This window comes from Cetorhinus maximus, chromosome 3 (assembly GCF_964194155.1).
Source record: "Cetorhinus maximus chromosome 3, sCetMax3.hap1.1, whole genome shotgun sequence".
Classification (NCBI taxonomy): domain Eukaryota; kingdom Metazoa; phylum Chordata; class Chondrichthyes; order Lamniformes; family Cetorhinidae; genus Cetorhinus; species Cetorhinus maximus.
Genome location: NC_135881.1, coordinates 68,730,262 through 68,749,717, shown reverse-complemented (window position 1 = coordinate 68,749,717; position 19,456 = coordinate 68,730,262). Strand labels below are relative to the sequence as shown.

Sequence of the window (19,456 nt, the reverse complement as noted above, 5' to 3'; positions counted from 1 at the left end):
ATGGCATAATGCCCCAACAAAGAGTCAATGAGGGTAATTTTAATCCTCAGCAGCCTACAATGGGCACTCAAAGGGTGGGTCAGCAACTATTATATTTAAATGAGGTTACATGCTTCAGTTTTTGCCATTGTAGTAATTATAGTTTTATTTAGTGTGTAATGTACCTTTAAGAATAATACTTATCAGGAGAGATCTCGATATGTAGTAACCAATAGGAGAGTAGCGCGGGCTACCTCAGCAGTCAGTGTAGAGATAGAGTTGGAGTTGAAAGCACACGCATAGTTGCTGCTGAGTATATTGTAAATAAACTTAATGTTTCCACCCAAGAAGTGTCTGCAGATCAACTCTATCACTAAAAGTACAACTCAGCCACCCTACAAAAAACTGGCGACAAGGATAAAACAGGACTGAACAGAAGAAATCAAGTTAAAAAGAAATCGGCACTGTACCTCGCCCAGTGATTGTAAGTAGCAAGCTCCGTTAGAATTGAGGAAGTTATCCCCTCTCAAAATGTCACAATTTAGGAGAATTGATCCTCTTGAAACGGCCACAGATGATTGGTCTCAATACATAGATGGCCTCACGTTCTTTTTTCAAGCGAACGACATTACGGGGGAAGGGAAGAGGTGAGCAATCCTCTTGAGTAATTGTGGGAGCAAAACCTACAGTCTGATTTGACATTTGATGGCACCCAGTGCCCCAGATTCGAAGAATTTTGATGAATTGGTGGACCTCATGAAGGGACACTTTCAACCCAAGCCCTCAGTCATGATGCAGAGGTTCAGGTTTAATTCGTGAAATAGAGCTCCAGGTGAGACAATTGCATGCTACTTGGCAAATTTGAAGCAGCTAATGGAGCATTGTGAATTTGGGACGACTCTGAACAACATACTCAGGGATCGTTTAGTGTGTGGTGTGAAAGAGGACTCTATTCAGAAACGATTTTTGTTCAAAGTGAATCTGGATTTCAAGATGGTGCTAGATATAGCACTGGCCATGGAAAGCTTTGTAAGAGATTCAAACGCAATACAGGGTGTGCAAAATGGTGCCGTCCTCCACATCGGGCGGGAAAACTCAGCCGAAAAAGGTGCGAAAAAGCGAGACTCCGCCAAGGAGGGAAACAGCCCAAAGAATAAAGAAAAATAACTTAGCAACGTAATTGAAGAATAATTTTAATAGAGGTAGAAATAAGCAGTCTTTTAGCAATTGGCAGTTTAAAAAAATCGAATGCTACTATTGTCACAGAAATGGACATATAATGAGGCAGTGCAAGGAAAGATTCAAGCAGACTTGTAAGCAAAGTAAGAAGCCCAATGAAATCTACAATGTAGAAGAGCCCGAAACAGTAAATTCAGACATTAACTCGTTGTTTAATCTGAAAGTTGGAAAGACAGAACCAATATTTGTCACAGTGAAAGTAAATGGCAAACCTGTTAGAATGAAAGTGGACACAGGAGCTTCCACTATAGTAATTGGGGAACATATCTTTAGATATCTGAATAATGGTGAACGTCAATTAAGTTTAGAAGAAACAGCCGCCAAACTAAAAACATATACGGGTGAAGACATTCAAGTAAAAGGCATAAGCAGAGTTACTGTCCATTATGGAAGCCAATTGGCAAAGCTGCCAGTGTTAGTATTGAGAGGCAGAGGACCAATCCTTCTAGGGCAAAATTGGCTAAGGAAATCAACTGGCCACTGGGATTCCAAAAGGAAGCTCAAAGCATTCCTGTTTTGAAAAATGAGTGTGTAAGGACTCAACAACTTGAAGAAATGCAGGCTGTCCCAAGCCAAAACCTGGAAGAACAGCAGAAGGAACTTGAAGGAGCTTGATGACAGAGTTCAAGACGAGGTGAGCAACCTTCGAAGGGACAAAAAAACATGTTGAAAGAGCTTCACACACTACAAGATGCCCTCAAGTCAGAGTTTGTACCTCTGGAAATGTATGAAGAGAAACTGAAAGAATTCAGCACTTCTCTGAACAAACTAAAGAATGAGTTGGCAGAGAAGACATAACAATGTTTAATTTTCCAGGAGGCAGCAAACAAAAAGAAAAAGAGATGGAAGAGCTGAAGAATCAACAAAATGAAGCCAAAGAGGCTTTGGAAGCAAAAGTCGCAAAATTTTCCAAGAAGCAGGCAGATGATGAAAATTTGGGAGACTCAGCTACTGATCTCAGACAAGTTAAGCTTGCATCTGAGAGAAGTCTGGCCAATAGTGAAGTCAGAATCAAGGCTGAGATTAAAGTCTGTGCAAGAGAAAAGAAGGCACATAGAAAGAAGTTACAGAAATACTAATAGCACTCTATTCTGGCAGCAAACAAATACACTTTCGTACATAGACCTGGAAATCAAATCGAAAACGCCGATGCACGTAGTCATTTGCCTTTACAAGAAAATGATGAGCACATCCCAGTTCCACAGGAACTTGTTTTACTGTTAAATCTCTTAGATTCCTCGTCGGTATGTGTTTGACAGATCAGTGACTGAACAAGTCGTAACCCAGTTCTATCTGAAGTATAAGAACAAGTGCTATATGGTTGGTCACAGGAGCCTATATCTGAGGAAATGAAATAACCAGCCAGGATGGCATCCTATTGTGGGGAGCACAAGTGATAGTTCCTCCAAATCAGAGTTTTGCCATTCACAGATTACTAGGAGTAGTCGTTTCCGATAACGGCACAGCATTTACAAGTGTTGAGTTTCAACGGTTTACTAGCCTCAACAGTATCACTCGTGAAAACTGCACCATACCACCCTTCCTCAAATGGACTGGCCGAAAGGGCGGTTCAAATGTTCAATGCAGGCATGAAAAAGCTAACTGGTGATTCCTTGGCAATCAAGCTAGCACGCTTTCTTTTTCATTACAGGACTACCCCTCATACAACAACAGGTGTCACACCTGCGGAGTTATTGTTGAAACGCCGTCTCAGAACAGGATTGAGTTTAAAAATGCCAAATTTAGAGGGGAAGGTGGAAATCAGTCAGGGAAGCCAGAAAACTAGACACGACTGGCATAGTCGCGCAGGGAAATTTACTGTGGGAGAGCCGGTATACGTGAAAGGTTTTGGGGAAGGTTACCAGGTGAAATAAGTGTGATGACTGGACCTCTATCTTACCACGTGGAGGCGGAAGGCTGGTTCATTCGTAAACATGTAGACCACTTAAGGAAGAGAGAGACAAATCATCAAGATATGGTTCCACCAGTGACCATGACTGGGTCTGCATTTCCTGTTGAGGATACTCAACCCAGGACTGACATGTCTGATTTTCGTGTAAGAGTTGAGGATACAGAACTGCAAGTGCCCACCAAAGCACCTGATGTTCAGGCAGCTCCAGAAAAGGAGGTTCCTGACAAAGAATCTAAAATTGTGGAGCTGCGACATTCCACATGTACCAGGAAACGACCTGAAAGACTGAACTTTTAAATTCCTTACCCAGTGTAAATATTAAGTTTTCTTGAAAAATATGTACTTGTAAATATATGTATAGCTGAACTAAAAGGGGAGGAATGTCGTAATTATGGTTTTATTTAATGTGTAATGTACCTTTAAGAATAATACTTGTTAGGAGAGATCACATGATCTGCAGTAACCAATAGGAGAGTAGCGAGGGCTAACTCAGCAGTCAGTGTACAGATATAATTGGAGTTGAAAGCACACGTGTAGTTGGTGCTGAGTATACTGTAAATAAACTTAATGTTTCCAACCTGCCTGCAGATCAAATCTATCAGTAATAGTACAACTCAGCCACCCTACAACAGCCATCATTTTGGATTTAACAGCTGCAGGTCAGGTTTCTCAAGGCTCAAGGACTAAGCAGCAGAAGTGAGCACCAGTGCCACATCCCTGGTACCAGTCTAGTAAATGTCCTCTCCATCTTCTCCAAGGTCTTGACATCCTGCCCAAAATACGATGCCCAGAATTGGTCACGATACTTCAGCTGGGGTCTAACCAGTGGTTTAGCATAACTTGTTTATTTTTTGTCCCCTAAGACTCTATTTTTATAATAAAGGATTCCTCATGCCTTTTTAATAGCCTCCTCAACTTATCTTCCCAGCTTCAAAGACTTGTGTACGTACACATCCTGGGTCTCTGTTACTGAAACCCCTTTATCCTCCACGTAATCTGAAGTTTAATGCTTTAGATGTAATTCTAGTTTGTCTAATATGTTTGTGTTTGCTACTGCTTTATTCTAATTATTAGTACCTGTCACGAAAGTGTAATACTTCTCCTAATATTATTGCGATTTATTGTAAAAGTAGGTTAATAGTGAAGTTTGGATAGTTCCTCTGTTTGTGTGTGTGTGGGGCGGGTGGGGGGCGGATTTAATTGAATTAGAGACAGTTGGTCTGGAAGCTCTGACTCATCAAAAGAAGCTAGGTTTGAAATACTAAATACGTAAACATGGCAGAATTTTAGAATGCAAGGTGAGAATTTGCATTTTTCAATAAATCATGGCAGTTTGAATTTCAAAGAGAAGGAAAGATGTTTACACCTAGTCAGGGAAGCTAGGCCAAGCAGTGTGTTTATTTTTACCAAAGTATACTGACAATATTAGCACCATGAAAAGATTTATATTATGAGAAAGGTGAAGTTCCAAAGACATGTGGGAACAATGAAATTTACATTAAAAGGGAGATACATGTATAAAGGAGAATGAGGCTGTGTGTCAGGGAAGATATTGTAAGATCTAACAGAAGTGTGAGAAGCCTCCAGTATTTGTGCATTAAGCTGCTGTCTACAGAAACTGAAGCTGGGAAAAGCCACTTGGAATTCTACTGTCCAGGTTATCGTGTTAACTTGCTGGAATCTGTTTAAAATCTATTTTTTTAACCATTACCTTAACGGAGGTGTAACAGGAAGCCAAATTAATTAGGGGTTTTAGGGATCATTATAGCAGCAATCTGTAGACCTATGTATGTGCTTGAAATCTTTTCTTTTATTAATGAATATGTAATTTAGCTTTTAAAAATATCTCTGAAGGCTTGGTGGACTTATTACTTCTGAATTCAGGGCCCGCATCTGGAAATAAATACAAATTGCAAAACCATTGTGATAAGACCATAAGGCACAGGAACAGAAGTAGGCCATTCAGCCCATCAAGTCTGCTCTGCCATTCAATGAGATCATGGCTGATCTGATAATCCTCAATTCCACTTTCCTGCCTTTTCTCCATAACCCTGGATTCCCTTACTGATTAAGAATCTCTTTATCTCAGCTTTGAATATACTTAATGACCCAGCCTCTACGGTAAAGAATTCCACATTCACTACCCTCTGAGAGAAGAAATTCCTCCTCATCTCTGATAGCGAGTGATAGCGTAATCAAGTTTCCCTCATGGATTTGATCTGCCTGGCGCACATCATCTGCCACGTCATAACATACCTTTGACTCTTCTTTTGCCAAACGTGGTATTATATATATCCATCCCTTTGGGTAATCCTGGCGCTTGATCATGAGACTTCCCCAATGGAGCTCGCTGATTGCTTGGATATGTTGCAATAATTTTGTCAAAGAATATTTGCTGAACCCGTGTCTTCATTGGTGGATTTAACAATGATGCAGCCTAAATGCCAAAGTGAAATAAAAAGATTTTATAATATACTTAATTTTAATTAATATTCTCTTTACCTATTCCCAATTCCTAGTTTCACTGAATGCCTATCATCCTGCAGGTTTTGCACTCCACGGTTCCATATGCAACTTGACTCAGTTGCTAGCACACTTGTTTCTGAGTCAATGATTACAGATTTGAGACCACACTAGGACTTCAGCACATAATCTAGATTGACATCCAGCGCAGTACTGAGGGTCTGCTGCATCACGAGAAGTACTGTTCCAAACCTGAGGCCTCATTTGCTTGTCTTGGTGGACAGTAAAAATCCCATGTCACTACTTACTAAAGGCCAGAAGTGTTTCCTGGTGTTATTGCCAACAACTTTCCCTCAGTTAGTATCCAAAAACAGATTAATAGATTTTTTTAATTCTTTGATGGGGTGTTGACGTCGCTGGCTAGGCCAGCACTTATTGCCCAACCCTAACTGCCTTTGAGAAGATGGTGGTAAACCGCTTCCTTGAACTACTACTTGCAGTCCTGTTAGGAAGGCAGATTTTGACCCAGCCACAGTGAAGGAACGGCGATAAAATTCCAAGTCAGGGTGGTGAGTGGGTAGGAGGGGAACTTGCAGGTGGTGGTGTTCCCATTCATCTCCTGCCCTTGTCCTTCGTGGGTCTGAAAGGTGCTGTTCAAGGAGCCTTGGTGAGCTCCTGCAATGCATCTTGTAGATTGTATACACTGCTGCTACTGTGCATCAGTGGTGAAGGGAATGAATGTTTAAGGTGGTGGATGGGGTGTCAATCAAGTGGGCTGCTTTGTTCTGGATGGTGTTGAACTTCTTGAGTGTTATTGGAGCTGCACTCATCCAGGCAAGTGGAGAGTATTCCACCACACTCTTGACTTGTGCCTTGTAGATGGTGAGCATGCTTTGGGGAGTCAGGAGGTGAGTTACTTGCCACAGAATTCCCAGGCTCTTGTAGCCACAGTATTTATATGGCTGGTCCAGTTCATTTTCTGGTCAAAGGTAAAATTTTGCTAAATGTTGCTTGTGCCCCGTTGTTGGTGTTCACTGACTGCCATTTTAACCTGCACAGTAATTGCTATAATCTAACAATTAACTGTGAGCAATTTGTTTCAAATATTGCACTATATATTGGCTCTCCCACAGTCTAATATCATCTCTGAATTCACACGATGTGGATCATCTCACCTTCATGAGATCAATTTTACTGAAATTTACAAGGTCTTTAAAATGCACAGGAATATGGCTGAAACAGTTAAGGAAATATGGTAAGCATAAAATTAAAGAATAGTTAAAGCACAGAAAAAGGCCATTCAGCTGTCAAGCCTGTGCTGGCTCTCTCCAAGTGCAATTTAGCCAGTCTCACTCCCTTGCCCTTTCTCCCTAGCCCTGCAGTTTCTTTTTCCCTTTCAGCTGCTTATCCAATCCTTTCCCTCTGGCATTGCTACTGCAGGAACTCTCCCATGGCTACCATGATGGAGTGCAGGTCTGCACGCATTTCTGCGTTCTGCTGGACCAGGGTCTCCATGGCGTCTGCCATCCTCCCTAAGGAGACCTCCATACACGTTCATGTGGACACCACTTCATCAGAGAGCAGGCGGATGCACTCAACTCCCATGCCACTCTGTTGAGGGCATCCAACAGCCCTGCATGATTTTCCCTGCCTGCTGATTCTCCGCAATGAGTTGTAAGGCCGAATCCAGTGGCTCATCATCTGACTTGGACCTCATAGATGCTTCTTCCCTAGACGTCCTCCAAGTGCTGGGGAGCTCAGGTGAACCTGCCTCCTCCTGCTGCGGACACATGACCATGCAGTGACCATCAGATTGTGAACCTGAGCCTGCTCAAAATCTAGGTCTCACCAAGGTGTGTATCTCTGCGCTGGTGGAGGGTGTGTGTAAGCGCTGTGATAGGTCTTCCAGGCTGCTTAATTTCAGTTCTTCAATGGAGGAGGAGTCCTCTTGGCTGGAGGTGAGGTCCCGGATGGAGCTGAGGGATTGGCTGGCTGAGGGTGTCAGTTGCTTGGCAGAGCTCCCTGTGAACCAAAGTAGAGATAATTAGTGCATGGCAGCGGGGTCAAATGCAGTAGAGAGATCACTCACAGACGGGTTGAGAGAGGGATGATGTGGTGCAAGATCCTCATGTGGGTATTTGCCAATGACCTCACCACCGCTGCAGGCATAGTCCACATCCTCACCAGTCAGTGCAATGACATGCTCCTCAAAGTCAGTGAGGGACCTAATATAGGCCACTCCACCCCCAATCTGGGACCTCAACCTGGTGCTTGTGAGCCAGCTTCTCCTGCATGAAAACATGGAAAGAATGTGAGCAGGACACATGGCACTGCATGGAATGTTTGTGTGGTGAGCGGAGCCATGGACAGGATGAGGATGCGAGCACCAGAGGATATGAGCCTGATGGAGATGTGAGGGTGTGTATGAGAGTTAGCGGTGTCGTCCTTTGAGGTGTGAGATCCCTGTGGATGTGTGATGGGTTTGTGAGTGTGTGAGTTGAGAGTGATGATAAGAGTGACTTACCTTGATGGAACGGATGAGAGCATTCATCCTCTTCCTGCACTGGATGGCTGTCCTCTTTTGCAGGGTGTTGGCACTGACTGCCGCTGCCACCGCCTCCCATGCTGGATTGGTGACCTTGCTTGCTGGTCTTAGACCAGAGTGGGGGTAGAGAACGTCACACAGGCCTGCACTGCATCCAATTGGTGCTCGAGGGACACGTCACTAAATTTGGGGGCAGCATCTTTCCTCCCTTTGGCAGCCATCAGTTCCCAGCAGCTTCCTATCCCTTGAAGTGTACTAGCTCTGTGCAAGGGCACTCTTTGAATATGGTGCCCGGATTACTGAAGGCATGAGGTGACATCGGGACAGGCAAATCGGAGGCCACCCCACCATTGACCCAGCGTGTTTCCTGGGAATGCATAATTAATGAGGCAGGAATGGGATGATACATGATCCGAAAAGCCGCCATTGTGGCCAGCAGATAAAATGTCCTTTTTCCTGTCTGCTACTGCACTCAGTGCAAATCTGAGATGATCTGCCCTATCTCTCTATTTATAAAGCCCAGGATCCCATATTCATTTTTAACCAATTTTTCATTCTGTTCTGCTACCTTCAATGATTTGTGCACATATACCTGAAGTGTCTCTGCTCTTGCACACTGTTTTGAAATTAACCCTTTATTTTATATTGCCCTCCCCATTCTTCTCCCCAAAGCTTCACATTTCTCTGCATTAAATTTCATCTGCCATATATTCACCATTCCAAAAGCCTGTCTACGTATTCCTGAAATTTTTCACCATCCTGCTCACAGTTCACTACACTTTCAAGTTTTGTGTCATCGTGCCCTGTACTCTTATGTCCAATTTATTAATATATATCAAGAAAAGCAGTGATGTGAGTACAGACCCCTGTAGAACTCCACTTTATACCTTTCTCCAGTCCAAAAAAAACATTCACTACTACTCTTTATTTAGCCAATTTTGTATCTGTGCTGCCACTGTCCCTTTTATTCTGTGAAATTCAACCTTGTTGGCAAGCCTATTATATGGCAATGTGACAAAAGCTTTTTGGAAATCAATACACACATCAACACATTACTTTCATCAACCCTCTCTGTTATATCAAAAACTCAATAAGCTTAATTAAAAATGATTTACCTTTTAACAAATCCATGCTGGCTTTTCTTAATCAATCCGCATTTGTCCAGTGACTGTTTATTTTGTCTCAAATTATCATTCGTAAAAGCTTTTCCACCACTGAGGTCAAACTAACTGACTTGTAATTGCTGGGTTTATCCTTACAATCTTTTTTTGAACAAAGATATAACATTTGTAATTCTCCAGTTCTCTGGAACCAACCCCATATGAAAGAAGGATCAGAAGCTTATGACCATTGTCTCCACAATTTCCACCCTCATTTGCCTCAGTATCCTCAGATGCATCTCATTTGGTCCTGGTGACTTATCCATTTTAAGTATAGTCAGCCTTTCTAGTCCCTCCTCTTTATCAATTTTTATCCCATCCAGTATCCCAGCTTTCTCTTCTTTATTAATTATAAATTAATTAATTGTATCTTGCACCTGACATCTGTCATAAGCCACTTATTTGCATTATTTTAACATTTACTTCCTTTGTCATCCAGAGTACATTAGCTTTGGATGCTGTGTCTTTTCCCTTCAAAGGAATATGCCTAGTTTGTACCTGAACCATTTCTTCCTTGAAAGTCTTCCATCCCTCCATTACTGCTTTACCCTGCAATCGCCTTTTTTTATTCATTGCAGACTAGCACCCTTCATAAATCATGAAATTAGTTTTTCACTGGTTCAACATTATTACATTATATATTTTCCAGTCTCTTTCCATAATTACTCTAAACTGAATTATTTTGTGGCCACTGTTAGCTAAATGATGTACTATAACACCATCCACTTGCCCTAATTTGTTTTCCAGAAGCAGATTCTTCTTGTTAGACTTGAGGCAAATTGATCAGGAAAGTTCTCCTGTATACACACCAGAAATTCCTCTCCTTCCCTAACCCTAGCAATACATTTACAGTCTATATTAGGCTACCTGAAGTCTGCTAATATTACTCTATTTTTGTTACACCTGTCAACAAATTTGCTCATCTATGTAACAACATCCTCTCTATTGCTTAACTCAAGCCAAACTGATTCAGTCCTAGAATCATCTAGTATATTCTTTCTACTTTGAATTGTATTATTCATAGTCAATACTGCCATGTCCCCTCCTCTTTTCCTTTCTGTATCATTCCTAAATACTTGGTAATCAGGAATATTAAGAATCCATACCTGGGGCAGAATTTTACGTCCCGCAGGCGGGTGTGTGCCCGACCTGATTGGATGTAAAAGAGCGCACAATGAGGTCAGGCAAGGGTCCTGACGTCATTGTGCACTCACGCGATATTTCAGTCAGCGGCCGTATGCGAGAGTTGGCAGCATGCCCACCGACAATTAAGAGGCCTATCAAGGCCACTGATGTATTAATTAAGAGCAATTTTCCGCTGCCCGTCCAACATTGTGGTCGACAGGCTGGCGAATCGGCCAGGCGGCCTTTGGATTTTTAAGGAAACCTCATCCACGGGCGAGATGAAGTTTCCGACATTAATTTTTTCAAAATCAAAATGTTTTGACAGAATTTTTATTATGTATATGTTCATGTGAGCGAGTCCTAAGTGGGGACATTTTTTTCACAATTTTCAAATCTTTGTCTTTGGCTTTAAAATTCTTCAACTCTCTGAGGCAGCTCTTTGCATTCAGGGAGTTTTCACTGCATGCTCCCTCACGTTCGCGTTAACATCAGCACTCGCCCTCTTCCTGCCCCCACCCCGGCAGCACTGAGCTCCTCAGCGTGCGTTTCACGCTGGCGACCATTAATTGGCCAACCAGCCTGGAATCGCGGTCAGGAGCTGATCGTGGGCAGCGGTCCATTTCCTGGCCGCTCCTGGGCCCACCTGATAACCCAATAATCCAGCCCCTGATCTTTTTTGAGCCTTGCCTCAGTTAATGCAATCATATCAGCTCATGTGGCAACTTATCCCTCACTTACATTGTGCACATTGATGTACATAAAATTTAATGCCTTCTTTTGTCATTTTCCTCAATCTGGTTCCTGCAAATTTTGGGATATTTCAAATCTTACCTCTGTTTATCTCACTCTGTCCTCTAATCTCATTGTGGGTCCTTTCTGCTATCTTCCGATTCCCTTCCCCCTGCCAAATTAGTTTAAACCCTCCTCAATGGTATTTCTGCAAGAAACCGTGTCAATCCCCTCTTACTACCACTATATTCCTTTTTGCTCACCCCACTTGATTGGCTTCCTTTACCACAGTGCCATGGTCAGTTTGCTCATCCACCTTCCAGCCCCCACTCTCATCCAAACAAGCTGAGACAATTGCAGAGGCAGACACTCCTGCCCTCTGGATCCCCTTACCTCCCTCATTCGCAGTCACACTCTCCTGTCCCTGACTGCTGACCAAATTAGAAGAACCTATCCTAAGTGGTGTGACTGCTTCCTGGTACAAAGCATCCAGGTAACTTTCCCCTCCATGACGTGTCACAGTGTCTGCAGCTCAAAGACTCTGAGCCGAATCTCTCGAACCACAAACACTTACTGCAGACGTGCTTGCCCTGGATCACACCGGCATCCAGGGGCTCAGACATGCTGCAGCCTTGACACATCACCTGTCCAGCCATCCCTAATGTGTTTTAATTAATTACTTATTATTCACTTATTTATGTTGCTGTTTCATATATTTTATTAACTTTACCACCAGTTTGTGTACTATTTTAAGGACTGGAACAGACCTTAACCACTTACCAGATACTCACCAAACAGCTAGTTACTTTTCCTGCAGTAGAGGAAGAACCAACTCTTATAGGGAGAGAAAGGTAGAAAAAGCATAAAGAAACGAACACCTCCTTCCCCTCACCTCACCGAACTCCCCTACTCGCCAAACTCTCAGGTATGCACTCAGTTCCTCAGCTACACTCATTTGCCTTAGCTGCACTAAAGAACCCTGAATTTATCAAAAGCTGAACTGGGGCTGGATAAACAAGACTCAACCAGTGAGCTAATTAACTACTCAGCTCTCTCAGCAGAGTATGTTTACCCTGCCTAAGGATAAAAGAAAGAAAGAAACTCAGTATACTTACACAGTACTTTCTAGTTACTGCTAATTACAGGCTAGACTAAATTTTACAAGAACTAGATTAACACTTTAAACTCCCCCACTCACCAAACTCCCAGGTATGCACTCAGTTCCTCAGCTGAACTCGTTTAACTCGGTCAATACACTATGGCTTTGTCTTGATAGTGGTCAGAATTTTCCATACCTGCTGATGGCAGGGGTGATAGGTGGCATGAGCAGGCAATATGGCGCTATCGGTTTCACGACAGCAGGAAAGCAGGTCACAATTGTCCGCTCAGCCCGCCAACAGCAGGCCCCGTTTCCTGCCATCGGTCATCGGGATCCTCATTGTAATACATTAGCATATCATTATCAGGCCATCCCGCCAGGCTCTTGCATTCCCGCTGGATCATCTATCCACATCAACATGCTCTCCCACCGACGTGTTTCACAACAGCACAGAGGAGATGTGAACTTGGCAGCCTGCACTTTGGGTGAACTGGAGGTGAGTGCACAGCAACATTCTGCAGAGCCCGCCAGGGTTGCCTTTTGCTTTGCAGGCCTCAAAGGTGCTGGGGCTCAGGGTTAAGTGCCGCCCTGCCCGACTGGTGGTGGATGGTGGGGGAGGGAGTTCAGAGGGTCGCTTCTGGGGCAACTTTTGAGAGTGTGGGTGAGCGCTGTGATGTGACTTCAGGGATGGTGCCTCCAGATTCCTCTTCAGAGGTTTCTTCAGGGCTTGATTTGAGGCCCTGGGCCATGGACTCTGTCGGCTGTTTGGCAGATGCGTCTACAAAAGCAAGGAGAGATAATTAGTGCAAGGCAGTGGCCTGTGAAAGAGGACACATCACTCACGGCATGGTTGTCTGATGGATGTTGCACTGCTGGATCCTCACTTGGTAGAGCAGCTCCGACCTCACTGCCAACACAGGACCGCTCCAGGTCCTCGCCAGCCAGCTGGATGTCTCTGTTTTCAAAGTCCATGAGGACCTTGATTTCAGGCATTCCACCACCAGTCTGTGACCCCTCTCTCTTGTTGTGTGCCAGCTTGTCCTGCATGAGCAGAGATGGAGAAAGTGTAAGCAGGATGCCTGCCAGGCCAGGTGACATGTATGTCTGGCCTGTGTGGGTGTTGAGCGGTCCCATGGATGGGATGAGGACAATGACGGTGAGTGTGAGAGAGTGAATGGTGATGTCCCTTGAGCCGGCAGTGAGTGTGGGCCCTGTGGATGTGTGATGGGTTTGTGAGTGTGTGAGCTGTGTGATGAGATAGTGACTTACCCTGGCGGAAGAGAGGAGATCATTCATCCTCTTGTGGCACTGGGTGGCTGTCCTCTTTTGCCGGGTGTTGGCACTGACCACCGCTGCCACCACCTCCCAAGCCAGTTTAGTGCTGTTGCTGCCCATCCTGCACCCAGAACGGGGGTAGAGGACATCCCGACGGGCCTCTACGGCATCCAAAAATCGCTCAAGATATGCATCACTGAACCTGGGGGCTTCAGTCTTCTTCAGTTTCAGGGCCATATCTTCCGTGCAGCAGTGGTGGTCTGAAAGCATTGAGGTGTGTGCTTGTGCTGGACTTTAAACATGGCACCCGATGTGAATCAGCAACGGGGCGATGACAGGTGGGCGAATGATAGCCCACCCTCTGTGGAAACGGCATGTTTCCTGGGAGTGCATAAATAATGAGGCGGGTTTGGGATGATATGGCATGAAAATCCACCACCTTGGCCGGTGGGTAGAACATCATTTTACCCGCCCGCTACCGCACTTAGTGCAAATCTGGGGAAATTCCGCCCAGCGTGTGGTAGAGTATTGGATAAGAAATTAAATGAGTTAATTGCCTGATTGTCATGGTCATTAATGGCATTTTATGCCTGACAAAAATTCCAATAGGCTTTGTGTTAAGTCTGAAATAATAAGCAACTTATCAGACTGTGAGGATATTGCTTTCCTCTTCCCACACAGTCAGCTGACAGAAAAACATAATTATTGATCACTGGGTTGTTAAGATAATGGATGTTCTTTAAAAATGCTTGCTTGTTGTGCCAAGCAGACTCTGATCGGAATGGTGATATACTGCCTGGCGAAGTTTATCAGCTGCGATCTTTCCGGTTGCTCAGTCACAGTGATGAAGCAGATTTCAATAGGAGCAGAAGAGTGCTCTGCATAAAATCTTATAAATTACTTACTTTCAGAACTCTAATGATACTCTCCTCTAATGCCTATAATAGGAGCAGTATTGAATCCGTGAGTGGAACTTTCAACGTCAACAGTGCATTAAGCAGGCGGGAGTGGATCAGCTACCCATTATAAACCATAACTGATTTTCCTTGTCAATAAAATTGAAAGAGCCCCCCTCCCCCTTTTCTCGGCTTTGAATCTCACGACTATGTTGGTCACTACTTAGGTGAGATCTTCAATTTGGTTAATCTTCACATCATATTTAATGCATGAATGATATTAATTTCTCTTTTTACCACACTTCAAGTAAAGGTTTTCTCCACAAGTTCTTCCTTACTATTCCTTTCTGCCCAGCCCCTGAAAATTATGTTTCAATTACTTTTCAAGTACAAGTTTCATTCCAACCTCGTCAACCATTAGCTAATTAAGGCCAGGATTTTGACCTCGCCAGACTGCCCGGCGGGAACGGTAGGGAAGCCGATCGCCACCCGCAAACAGGGCCTGACCGCGATTTCACACGGGCGGGCCAATTAAGGCCCTCCCAGCGTAAAACACGTGCTGCAGTTGCCTGTGTATGAGGGAGGAGGAGGGAGGGCGGGAAACTTCGCGCACGTGCGCAAATGCGTGCAGGAAAAGCTCCCTGAGGCAGGAGATTTTTAAAAATTAAAAATAAAGAACTTTAAAATGTTACAAAACATGTCCCCTCATGTGTCCCTGTCACATGAGCAGGGACATGTTATTATTGAAATGTTGAAATTTTTATTTAATTTTTAATAGCTGTTGGAAACCTCATCCCACCCATGGATGAGGCGTCCTAAAAAAATCCAAAGGCTGTTTGGCCTTTTCGCCTGCCTGCCTACCATAAGATTGGATGGCAGCGAAAAATTTAATTCAATTATTAATTTATCACAAAATCGCAGAGTGCAGAAGAGGCCCTTCGGCCCATTGAGTCTGCACCGACACGTGAGAAACACCTGACCTACCTACCTACCTAATCCCATTTACCAGCACTTGGCCCATAGCCTTGAATGTTATGACGTGCCAAGTGCTCATCCAGGTACTTTTTAAAGGATCTGAGGCAACCCGCCTCCACCACCCTCCCAGGCAGCGCATTCCAGATCGTCACCACTCTCTGGGTAAAAAGGTTTTTCCTCACATCCCCCCTAAACATCCTGCCCCTCACCTTGAACTTATGCCCCCTTGTGACTGACCCTTCAACTAAGGGGAACAGCTGCTCCCTATCCACCCTGAGCATGCCCCTCATAATCTTGTACATCTTGATCAGGTCGCCCTCATTCTTCTCTGCTCCAATAAAAACAACCCAAGTCTATCCAACCTCTTTTCATAACTTAAATATTTCATCCCAGGCAACATCCTGGTGAATCTCCTCTGCACCCTCTCCAGTGCAATCACATCCTTCCTATAATGTGGCAACCAGAACTGCACACAGTACTCCAGCTGTAGCCTCACCAAGGTTCTATACAACTTCAACATGGCCTCCCTACTTCTGTAATCTATGCCTCGATTAATAAAGGCAAGTATCCCATATGGCTTTTTCACCACCCCACTAACACACCCCTTCGTCTTCAGAGATCTATGGGCATATGTTCCTCAGAACTTCCTACTGTCATGACATTCATTGAATACTTCCTTGTCAAATTACTCCTTCCAAAGTGCATCACCTCACACATTCCAGAGTTAAATTCCATCTGCCACTTATCTGCCCATTTGCCCATCCCGTCTATATTTTCCTGTAGCCCGAGACACTCAACCTCACTGTTAACCACCCGGCCAATCTTTGTGTCATCCACAAACTTACTAATCCTACCCCCCACATAATCACCTATGTCATTTATATAAATGACGGATAATAGGGGACCCAGCACAGATCCCTGTGGTACGCCACTGGACACTGGCTTCCAGTCACTAAAGCATCCTTCTGTCATCACCCTCTGCCTCCTACAACTAAGCCAATTTTGAATCCACCTTATCAAATTACCCTGTATCCCATGTGCATTTGCCTTCTTTATAAGTCTCCCATAATGGCCTTAATAGACCTTGTAATTGTTAGCGGGCGCACTGCTGAATCCCGTGCACACCCGCCGACTGAAATATCACACGAGCGCACGATGACGTCGGGGCGCTCGCCTGACACACCGTGCGTCATTTTACGCTCGTTCGAGTCGGATGTGCAACCACCGGACAAGCTAAAAATTCTGGCCTAAGTTTTCAATATTTTCCTGCCCTACTTCAGTAAAATATATTCTGATTGTCAACTGCCTGCGTAGCCCTAGTTCTGTGTTCCCATTAACAGAGACAGTGGTGTGGCTGGGATTTTCCATTCCGGGCCTAAGCCCTGTGGCAGGGGCAGAAACCGCGAGTGTTTCTCACCACGGAGGCCAATGGGACTTCACGCCAAACTGTGAATGTTGGCCTAATTAATTATGCAGTGAGGTTTTCCCAATGAATTGCGTGGCGGGGTGGGCTGGATGACGCACGCCTGGTCGCCACATATAAAAGGCGACGGTCATGAACTTCTTTGTCACGTACCCACTGTTGAAGGAAGAGATGACCCTCCGATCCCAGGAAGCATCACCCCCCCCAAATTCAGTGACGTTTCCCCCGATGTGCTGTTCCATGCAGCGGAGGCCAAGAGGGGCATCCTATATCTAGAAGATAGAAGGGGGAGGCCAAGCTGCGTGACCGACCCTTTATGAGAGAAAGTTGCCAGGGTGATCAGTGTCCACAGCCTCCACTGGAGGACTGACATGCAGTGCTAGAAATGGATGAATGACCTCATCCACTCCACCAGCATAAGTAAACCCTCAACTGCTCACACTCACCTCACTGAATGGTAGAGGGGACCTGGGCCTCAGTGGCAAGCACACCATCCATGCAGCCAATGCATAAAAGAGCTACTCAACATGAGAAGGTGATGCCGCATACCCCTACTGCAGTCCAACTAGTCTGCAGGTAGCAAGGCCACTGTGGGTCCCTGACCCTTCCACACACAGTTCAGATGCTGTCTGGGAGTGGGGTGGCAGGGAAAAGGGGATTAGCTGTTGAAGGCACCAGCAAGCCCTGCTAATGACATGCTTCTGTGAGCCTTATTCTTCTATCTGCATGGGCTCACTGCTCTGGAGGTTGTTGCCCAGAACTCTTGTGGGCAACCTGCAGTGCATCAATCAGATGGCACACAATCCAGTGGATTATTTGTAAGACTGGGAGCATGAGAAAGATACATGGAACCCAATTGCTCCCAACCCGACATTCTCTCCTTGCGCAGGAAAAGTTGAGGCACAACAGGAGAGAAAGAGGGAAGACAGGAGGGGGCCGGCCTGACCTCAAGAACCTTACTGAGTTCGAGGAGTGGGCAGCCCAGCTGGCAGGGGACGTACTGGACCGAGCCTGTGTAGATGGAGATGGAGATGGAGATGGCCTCCATCCAATAAGGATCCATGCATAATGTTTTTTTTATTCATTCACGGGATGTGGGCTTCGCTGGCTGGGCCAGCATTTATTGCCCATCCCTAGTTGCCCTTGAGAAGGTGGTGGTGAGCTGCCTTCTTGAACCGCTGCAGTCTATGTGGTGTAGGTACACCCACAGTGCTGTTAGGAAGGGGGTTCCAGGATTTTGACCCAGCGACAGTGAAGGAACGGTGATATATTTCCAAGTCAGGATAGTGAGTGACTTGGAGGGGAACTTCCAGGTGGTGGTGTTCCCATCTACCTGCTGCCCTTGTCCTTCTAGATGGTAATGGTCATGGGTTTGGAAGGTATGGTCACATAGAAACCTAAAGGTCATGTATTTCTCCATGTTGGAGGCAGCTCATGCAGTCAGTCACTCACTCTCTCCTCTCTCACTTACTGGTGCCAGCAGGAAGAGGGCAAGGGAAGAAAGAAGCCCTGTCGAGCAGTTCATCCAGTCCACAGAGGACCGAGGACATTGGGTAGGAGAAAGTGCACCTTTACAGGCGTCACAGCAATCATGTGCACCCTTCATCAGTACAGAGACACACACCTTGGTGGGTACTAGATCTAGTTCAGGCAGGGTCTCACACTCTGGTGGTCACCACATGGACGTGTGTCCGCAGCGGGGGGACTCTGGGTCAGTCAAGCTCACTAGCATTCGGAGGACTGCTGGGGAAAAGGCATCTGCGATGTACATTTGGGATTGGCCCTGCATGAGATGCTAGGGAAGCTGCGCGAGGCAGGGGAACATCAGGCAGAGGTGTCGGAGGCCCTCAAAACAGAGGCACTCGAGGCGGAGGAGTCCACCAGCCTGTTGATTGATGAGTGGTACCGACATGTGCGTGCATCAAGGTCTCCATGGGATGGCGGACGTCATGGAGAATGTGATCTAGCAGAAAGCCCAGCTTCTGCTAGAGATGCGTACAGATCTGCACTCCATCGCTGTAGCCATGGGTGAGCTTTTGCAGTGGCTACACAAGAGGGGGACAGGGCACCTCAACCTCCCTCCAGGTGGCTCTTCCCTCAAGAAGTCAGGCAGGGGCCCTCGGGTACCCAAAGGGAGGAGGAGCGGCTGTTGGACTTCCCTGGAACCTCCACTCAGCACTCTCTGAGGGTATCTGACCCTTCGGAATCCCCTCTGCCTGTGACCCCTTCAACTTCATCCTCTGTGACTGCAGAGGGAGCAGCTGCCCCACAGCAAAGTAAGCCAGGGCCTTCCAGGCCTCGGGTATCCAGAGGGTGACAACCAAGGTCGTCCAAGACAACAGGGCAAACTAGTCAGCAGGCTGCCTCCGCACCTGCGGGTGTCAGAGGAGCACCTAGAAGACGTGGTAGGAAATGCAAGATTAAGAAGTTATGATTTTACATGTGGCTGCACTGGTGCATTATGAATGTTCACATTATTACACTTTTGTAAATAGATTACACTTGCACCTTAATGAGGTCTGATGTGGTTTAATTGCGATTCATTGTCCTTAAGCCTGTGCGACCACCCCCACCATCATCAGAGGAACACCCCAGGCAGGGTCTGTGACCCCGGAATCATGCATGTGCAGGGAGGC

General features: G+C 45.4%; 1 protein-coding gene across 3 annotated transcripts in view; it reads right to left on the bottom strand.

Annotated features, from left to right (window-relative positions):
- Positions 1-19,456, bottom strand: part of efhb (EF-hand domain family, member B) — a 95,041-nt gene that overhangs the window by 60,491 nt on the left and 15,094 nt on the right. For all 3 annotated transcript variants that reach the window (XM_078534846.1, XM_078534860.1, XM_078534855.1), the window contains one exon: positions 5,387-5,567. In XM_078534846.1, coding sequence (XP_078390972.1) covers positions 5,387-5,567 — 181 coding nt within the window. The remainder of the gene's footprint in view (positions 1-5,386; positions 5,568-19,456) is intronic.